This window comes from Tarenaya hassleriana, unplaced genomic scaffold (assembly GCF_000463585.1).
Source record: "Tarenaya hassleriana unplaced genomic scaffold, ASM46358v1 Cleome122, whole genome shotgun sequence".
Lineage (NCBI taxonomy): Eukaryota > Viridiplantae > Streptophyta > Magnoliopsida > Brassicales > Cleomaceae > Tarenaya > Tarenaya hassleriana.
In genome coordinates, this window is record NW_010962614.1 from 280,944 (window position 1) to 290,096 (window position 9,153).

Here is a 9,153-nt window from a genome sequence, read left to right on the forward strand (position 1 = left end):
ACACAGCCCCTACGCCAATTCCGGATGCATCACACTCAAGTTCGAAGACTTTGTCAAAGTCCAGGAGGACTAGGACGGGTGCACTCGTGAGCTTATCCTTCAAGGCATTGAATGCCTTTTCTTGCGCCTCTCCCCATTCAAATGGCTTGTCCTTCTTTATGATAGACGTGAGGGGTGCAGCAAGGCTGCTGAAATCTCGCACAAAACGACGGTAAAAACTTGTTAAGCCATGGAAACTTCGAACATGGCCAACGGTAGTTGGTGTGGGCCACTCTCGAATAGCTTTGATCTTTTCTTCGTCCACGCTTAATCCCTGCGAACTCACAACAAATCCTAGAAAAACAACTTCATTAGTGCAGAATGTGCACTTCTTGAGGTTCACATATAGCATCTCTCGACGGAGAGTCTCCATCACGAGCTCAAGATGTGTCACATGTTCGGTAAAACATTTGCTATAAACCAAAATATCATCGAAATAAACAACAACAAATTTACCGATGAAAGCACGTAAGACGTGGTTCATGATTCTCATGAACGTGCTTAGGGCATTGGTAAGGCCAAAAGGCATGACGAGCCATTCGTACAACCCTTGTTTTGTTTTGAATGCGGTTTTCCACTCATCTCCTTCACGCATACGTACTTGATGGTAACCACTCTTTAAATCTACCTTTGAGAACATGGTTGCTCCACTCAACTCATCTAACATATCATCTATTCGTAGAATGGGATGACGGTACTTGATGGTGATGTTGTTTATCGCTCTACAATCAACGCACATGCGCCACGTCCCATCCTTCTTCGGTACGAGCAAAATCGGCACTGCACAAGGACTTAAGCTTTCACGTATATAACCCTTAGATAATAACTCTTGTACCTGCTTTTGGAGTTCTTTAGTTTCCTCTGGATTCATACGATAAGCGGGACGATTCGGTAGAGGTGCTCCCGGTACGAGATCAATTTGATGCTCGATCCCTCGAATTGGTGGCAATCCCGCGGGTGTCTCCTCGGGAAAAATGTCTTGGAAACATTCCAAGAGTCTTGTGATCTCCGGAGGGTGCACAATCTGTTCGGAGCCTGTACTCAAAGCATCTTTGAACAACATTAGTAAAACCAAGTGGTCATTGACTAACGCTTTACTTATCGTACTCGGTTTTACATAAAAATTTGTCTTTTTGTCGTCGCTTTCCTTTGACAACTTCACTTGCATCTCATGAACCTGCGATGGACTAAGGGGAGCCAACGATATCTTACGTTTGTTATATACGAATGAATAATGGTTAGTCCTACCATCATGTTTCACCTCTCGATCGAATTGCCATGGTCGTCCAAGAAGAATGTGTCCGGCTTGCATTGGAACCACATCACATAATACTTCATCTTGGTATCTCCCAATGCTAAATGAAACTTTCACTCTCTCATTTACCTTAAGTTCACCTTTGTTGTTAAGCCATTGTGACTTGTACGGATGAGGATGCTTCTCGGTTTCAAGCCTTAGTTTCTTTACCATGTAGGCACTCGCAACGTTAGTACAAGAACCGCTATCAATAATTAAACCACATACCTTGTTCCTCACGGTACAACGACTGTGGAATATGGTCTCTCGTTGTGCAGTTTCTTCCGGATTTGTCATGGCGCTTAAAACGCGTCTCGTCAATAACTCACCACTATCCGGGTATTCGATCTCTTCTTGTACTTTCTCGACTTCATCCTCGTCCATTGATTCATACTCTCCCGCATCGGTGAGGATCATGACTCGATTGTTCGGGCAATCCTTAGCATAATGTCCATGTCCCCTACACTTGTAGCAAACAATCTCTCGAGTTCGAAGGTTAGTAGTGTTCGATTTACTTACCTTTGTATCCTCCTTATAAGTAGCCACGGATTTCCCCTTGGGCTTAACATGAGTTTCGTCCAGACTTGGTCGGCTCACATCGGTGGAAACGCCCTTGTACTCGGTTCGGTGTGTCGGAGGATTCGGTGCGGTCATCTGAGCTCGGTTTACCCGAGTTTGCTTCTTGTTGATTTGTTGTTCAATTTGTATTGCCATATGAAGTAGTTCCTGCAACTCATGGTAAACTAATCTTTCTACCTTGCGAGAAATTCGTTCTTGCAGTCCATTAACAAATTGTGCCATCACCGCTTCCTCGCTTTCGTCCAATTCCAATCGGTTCCGAAGATATTCAAATTCTTCGAAGTAATCTTCAACTGACCTAGATCCTTGCAATAGAGTACGATATTTCTTCTGTAACTCTCGATGAAAATGAGGTGGAACATACCTTTTTCTCATCATAAGTTTCATCTCACGCCATGTGGAAATTGGTTCGTAGCGTGTTCTCCTCCTTTCCGCTACTTCACGATCCCACCATGCTAGTGCATTGTCGGTGAGTTGTGCCGCAGCATATTGCACCATCTTGTGCTCCGAATACTCATAACACTCAAAAATATTATCCATACGCCTCTCCCAATCGAGATAGGCATCCGGGTTAACACGTCCAGCAAATGTAGGTAATTTAAATTTTAGATCGTTACCGTTTTGTCTTGCACGACGTGGTTGTTCTCGATAGAGATCATCGTCCTCATCATCTTCTTCAATTAGGACGTGGTTCCTGCCTTCTCTACGTCTTGGAGGACATTCAACAGGGGTTCTTTCTCGTTCTCATAGAGGTTCTTTGCGTCGGATGTTGAAATGAGGAAAAGGACGTGGTTCCTGGCTTCTCTACGTCTTGGGTGACATTCAACAGGGGTTCTTTCTCGTTCTCGTAAAGGTTCTTCACGTCGTGGAAGGTTGGCCCGAATAGGTTCCGACCTCCTTGGTGATTCCTCTAGACGTGCCAACCGCTGTCGACAGTTTTGTAGGATTTGTGCTAATGCGGCATGGCTAGTCTCTCCTTCTCCCGTCATTCTTACTTCTTTATTTTGATTTTTTCAAAGAGTTTTGATTAAAAGAAACACAAACAGAACACAAACACAAAGCAAAACAAAGTAGGAAGAGATGTAGTGTTACCTCTTCACCGGTGGAACTGTTTTTGTGGTTTTCGGTTTTCTTCAAAGAAAAATGGTGAAATCTAATTAAAATGATTGTACAACACAAAGAGAGATACTTTACCTTAGGTGGTCCTTGAAAAGAGCTCTGATACCAAAAATGGTACACGCACGGAGCCAAGGAAGTCTCGCTCGTTTCCTTCGGTGAAATGCGGTTTGTACGTGCGTGTCTTATGTTGCCTTTGGGTAACGAATGAAACTAGCTCGAAACTAGGGGATACTTGGAGACTCACTAAGGTATTCCTATGGTTAGATTTCAAGAGGATATCCAGGCCAAAGGGCACTCGGAGTCCTTAGAAATCAACACACAAGTCGGACTAAAACAGAGCACTCGAGAGCACTCGGTTTAGGTGATAGATGGAAGGGAAGTTCCAGGCCAAAGGGCACTCGGATGATTCCCAATTTTTGATGGAAGATAGGGGTATGAAAGAGGATTAAAAGGAGCTAACCCAACCTTGAATCCACCACGGTTTGGCCTTGCACAAGGGTGACACACACACACATGCGCAGAAGGCGATACTCTCGGACACACCAAGAAGAAGAAGCAAATATGCAACTCGATTTCTATCAATTCAAAGTCTGCTCACTCTTGACATACAAGGGCCTTTAAATAGGCTTGAAACACAGAAGAAAGCAAGAGAAATTCGTGCATAAGGAGGAGCTAACAAAACATTAAAGAAAGGTAATGGAAAACAAGACACCATAAAGTAAGGAAAAAGTGGAAAGTTGGTGGAAGTGGATGTGTAACGTCTTGCAACGGCTAGGAGGCTTAAAGAAGTTCATGAGGTTGAAATCATGTAGAAAACATCCCCAATTCGTGCTTGCTAAAGGTGGGCCGAAATTGGGTTCAACGGTGGTCACATATTCTCTCCAATGGGTTGCTATCTTCTTGGACTTGTGTAGAATATGTTTGTGCTCTTTGGGCCTGGATCTTCAGCCAATTTATTGAGAATACATTCTTCAAATATCTTTTTAGAAGCCCAGGTGTTAGTCCACGAAATCTTAAGTGTTGGACAACACAAACTCCAAGACATTGCAATGGTTTGTGGTTGTTGCCGCTATCGTGTCCTTTGCATTGTATGGCCCCTTGTCGGATGTTTTGATCAGCCATTCTTCAACAAATGCAACGTAGGCTTCGAGTCCTTTGTCTTGTGAGTGGAGGTATGGGAATGGTTGGCATGGTAAGCTCGGTGTTCACTTCTTCTCCTCCTATAACGTCTATGGCATCGTCTTGCTTCTCGTTCGGGTTTTGTTCGTCACGTCCATGTCTTGGTTGATGTCCTCATCACGAACGAACGCTATCATAATCCCTAGGCAAATATTCATCTCTCAATGCAATACCTGTTCTATTTATTGAGTTATTTCCAGGTTAGAATCCCATATGTCTATGCGAATTAAAACCCTAAGTTCATTCAATCAAGTGGCCAACAAGATTAAACGCATTAAACGCAACTCAATAAACCGAAAGAATAAATAAAACCACAAAGTCTGGAATTAGAAACCAAAGATCCCTACATAGCAAATCACAAACCTATAGCAAAAGAACTACTCGCTAAACATCGAGACGTCAGGGTTCATATCAATACAACAAAACATCGTAAAATAGAAGGAAAGAGGAACGCTTAGTCGATTTCTCGGCTTCGTGATCTCCGTCTTCTACTCCGATCTCTTGTTTCCTAATAATCGCCTCCTTTTGTGTGCTCTAGGGTGTATTCTCTGTGTAAGGCTTGAATTATTTTTGACCTAGAGGCTTTCCCCTCTTATTTCACTTCGGTTTGGGCAAAATTGGAAGTTTTCCCGAATCTAGGGGTCGAACCGATCGTTTCGGCAAAGCCAAACCGATTGGTTACACTTTCTGAGCAATTTTCCAATTTCTGCGATGCCGAACCGATCGTTTCGCTAAACCCAAACCGATCTTGTCATGTTTCTGAGCAGTTTTGACGGGCTTCACGAATTCGTTCATAACTTCCTGCCCGATATCGGATTTGGGTGATCTTGGTGTCTATGCGTAGATATCGAAGAGAGCTTTCCAATGATGTAGAGAATGTATGATTTGGACTTGTAGAGTGAATGTTATCGGATTTGCAAGATCTGACGTTTCCTAAGCTTCACGTTTTCCCTGGAAACACTCCAAATGTTCCCGTTTCGTCCGTGATGTTCCGTAGCCCATGTTTTCCACTCCCTTTGCTCTTTATATGCGTGAAAACCTGTTTAAACACCACAGAACACAACCATGCAATATCGAAGCCAAATGTGCCCTAGAATGCCTAAAATTTGTAAAATAGAGTGAAATATGCTAGACATCCTATATCAAAACGTCACCCAAAATACGTGTTATCAAACTCCCCCAGACTTAATCCTTTGCTCGTCCTCGAGCAAATACTATGTGAAAAACAATCTGAAAGGAGGGCGAGACAATGAAATAATTCAAAATGATAATCGAGAGCGAAACCTCTATCCGACCTAGATCCCCGTGAACAATGATCAAATCTGTCTAATATGATCTCCCTCTCTAAAGGATAATCTTTCGTAGCCATTGGATCTATACCGCTACCTAGAACCAATCCAAGAACTTCAATCATCTACCTAGCATGTTTCTCGAACCTATTACACCATTCTAAATCGTATCTAGTCTACGCTTTCGGCATTCATTCTTTTTCTCTTTCTCTCCTTTTTTTTCATCTAGATAGACTTTCTTTCTTTTTTTTTCTTTTGTAGCATCTCGGGTTCCTAGGACGTTGAAGTTGAAGAGTTCCTAATCAATTTTGTTTTCGATTTTGTTTATTGGATAACCCGACCCACAACTTAGACCCGAACCATCAAATCGATGCACTCATGTCTTCGAACGATTTTCGTTGACGAGATAATGACAGCGGAGTGTCGAGATGCTCACTATATTTTTTCTGCACATGAAGAAATAAAAATGCATTTGATAACAAACATTACCGATTTCAGCAAACATGGGAAAGGTTCTTATAGAAACTTCTACTTGGCTAGACAACATCGGTCTCACGGGTTCCAACCAACGATTTCTACCCCACAAGCCTTTCTAGATAATCCTAAAGGTCAAGCAATCAATTCAACAAAATTTAACCACGTTCAACGGATCACAATGTTTTCAGGACGTTTCTACTCTCTCATGCCATAGATCATCATATCAATGCTCAAAACAGTTTTATGCACGTGATCTTATATGTCCTAAACACTATATGAGAATGCACAATCCTAACAACAAACTATATGATCCTAATGCATCCTATATGCACATGCAACTAAAAAGTGAAAATAAAAGGGAAAAATGCATGCAACATTACTCTATATGAATATGGTTTGGCGTTAGGCGAATCCTCCCCCAGACTTGAACTGGACACTATCCTCGGTGTCAATTCTCGTCTAGTAAAGGCAACCAATAAGATGAGTCAAAAGAGAAACAAATCAAAAAGGGAAAAGAATACTTAGCTCGCGATGGTCGTCCACTCACACTTAAGTTTGCCTACGTCTATCGCATAGCTAGCTTCCTTACCTCTTCCATAGCTCCTCATTAGAACTCAACCTGGTGATAAAAGACACAAACCAAAAAGAAAAAGAAAAGAAAGGAAAGAAAAACTAACCTAAGAGCTCGGGTTGCCTCCCGGGAGCGCTTGTTTAAGGTCGTTAGCTCGACTCGTCTTGCTCATGTGGGAGGGGGTTCAGGGGGAATGCTTCTTGGAGGAATGGTTTGAGGTGGAATGAGATTAGATGGGACAAACTCACCCGACTTGGTATGGCTTCGATCGATGTGATGTAGTTCTTCATTTACCTTATCGATCGACCGAAGATTGAGTGGTGCAAATTGGGTGTAAGGATGAAAGTCCGATGGAAGAGGTAGTGGATCTCCTTGGATATCAGTTTGGGGGACTGCATGACCCAAGATGGGAATGGTCTCAGATGAGTAAACAACCAGTTCAACCTTATGTGATTTTACCTCGAATTTTCTCTTTTGTGAGCATGGTTGATCAAACTGAACGTCTTCCTTGTGTTTCTTTAGGCGTGAAGGGAACAGAACCAGTGGTGGTCTTGGCGGTGGAGGCACATATTTCGGTTCTGTCTCTTCGTACTTCGTCCTTAAATGCTCATCTGCGATCAAAAAGTCAGGCGTATAATCCAAATAAGCATTAGAACACTCACCTTTCTTGATGACTCGTGGTGTGACTAACTCATATTGCTCTTCAACCTTCAATGGTGTGGTGTTAAGGTACTCTTTAGAATCCATTTCTGGTTCTTCCGTGAGAGTTTCTTGCGACCAAACCGATGAGGAGATAAGATTAGCGAGTCGATTGTTGATGAGCTCGAGTCGCGAATTCACATCCATCAAGAAGCCCTTTAGCTCATTATTATCATTCTCCACTTTCTGCAAAACCTGAACAAGCATGGAGTTTATGTTAGAATCTGCCTCTTGCTGAGTTTGAAGTAGTGGATAAACGTGTGCCTCCTGAGGTGGTCCTTCAAAATGGTAGTATGCCTCATAACCCTGATCGAAATGTAATGGGGTTGTAGGCTGATATGTCTGGAATTGATAGGATCCCCGATTCTGATAGTAGTTGAAATCCCACTGTTGAGCATCCGAAGCATATGAATCATAGGAGAGGTCGGGATATTGCGTCCAATCCAAATCATAAGGATCGGGGTACGGATCATCCATGTAATATATAGCTCATATCCTCAATTCTCTACTCATGCTCTAAAAAGGGCGTACCTGCACAAACAAAGGAAGACAAAGAGAAAAGGAGGCGAAGGGAAAGAAAAAAATAAAAAGAAAAAGAAAATAGACCCAGACCAGATAGGATCTAATATTGTTACTTAAATTGTCCCCGGCAACGGTGCCAAAACTTGATGTCGTAAATCTAGGTGTATAAATTTGATCAAGTAATAATATCCTAGACTCAACAATTAACCGCAAGTGTACGGATCGTGTGTAGCAACTAGGGTCGAACACAGGGACAAGTAAACAACTGATCAGATTCCAATCCAAATCTAGATCTAGAGAAAATATGAGAATGATGAGAATGTATCAAAAGCAAATAATAAAAACAAACGATAAACTATCAATGACAAAACACTGCATGCTTCGGGATTGCTTTACATGCAAAGGTCTTTCAAAAGATGCAAACTCAGTGGTTTATCTATCCGATTCAGGGAATTCAAGCTCTAAAGTAGAGATTAACCCTCTTGAGTCCAACCTCACTATCCAGGCTTTATCCTACTAATCTCTCGATTCAATAGTCTAAAACCCTGGATGCATGAACGAACGCTATCATAATCCCTAGGCCAATATTCATCTCTCAATGCAATACTTGTTCTATTTATTGAGTTATTTCCAGGTTAGAATCCCATATGTCTATGCGAATTAAAACCCTAAGTTCATTCAATCAAGTGGCCAACAAGATCAAACGCATTAAACGCAACTCAATAAACCGAATAGAATAAATAAAACCACAAAGTCTGGAATTAGAAACCAAAAGATCCCTACATAGCAAATCCCTAACCTACAGCAAAAGAACTACTCGCTAAACATCGAGACGTCAGGGTTCATATCAATACAACAAAACATCGTAAAATAGAAGGAAAGAGGAACGCTTAGTCGATTTCTCGGCTTCGTGATCTCCGTCTTCTACTCCGATCTCTTGCTTCCTGATAATCGTCCCCTTTTGTGTGCTCTAGGGTGTATTCTATGTGTAAGGCTTGAATTATTTTCGACCTAGAGGCTTTCCCCTCTTATTTCACTTCAGTTTGGGCAAAATTGGAAGTTTTTCCGAACCTGGGGGTCGAACCGATCGTTTCGGCAAAGCCAAACCGATCGGTTACACTTTCTAAGCAATTTTCCAATTTCTGCAATGCCGAACCGATCGTTTAGCTAAACCCAAACCGATCTTGTCGTGTTTCTGAGCAGTTTTGACGGGCTTCACGAATTCATTCATAACTTCCTGCTCCGATATCGTATTTGGGTGATCTTGGTGTCTATGCATAGATTTGGACTTGTATAGTGAATGTTATCGGATTTGCAAAATCTGACGTTTCCTAAGCTTCACGTTTTCCCTGGAAACACTGCAAATGTTCCCGTTTTGTCCGTGA

The 9,153-nt window shown here is 42.1% G+C and overlaps 1 protein-coding gene across 1 annotated transcript in view; it reads right to left on the reverse strand.

Moving 5' to 3' along the window:
* Positions 1 to 7,723, reverse strand: part of LOC104807077 — a 9,636-nt gene extending 1,913 nt beyond the window's left edge. The window contains exons 1-5 of the mRNA XM_010532192.1: positions 7,210 to 7,723; positions 7,007 to 7,158; positions 6,842 to 6,939; positions 6,566 to 6,595; positions 5 to 2,621 (exon numbers count right to left, since the gene is read on the reverse strand). Of these exons, the coding sequence (XP_010530494.1) occupies positions 5 to 2,621; positions 6,566 to 6,595; positions 6,842 to 6,939; positions 7,007 to 7,158; positions 7,210 to 7,723 (3,411 nt within the window). The remainder of the gene's footprint in view (positions 1 to 4; positions 2,622 to 6,565; positions 6,596 to 6,841; positions 6,940 to 7,006; positions 7,159 to 7,209) is intronic.
* Between the last annotated feature and the right edge of the window lie 1,430 nt (positions 7,724 to 9,153).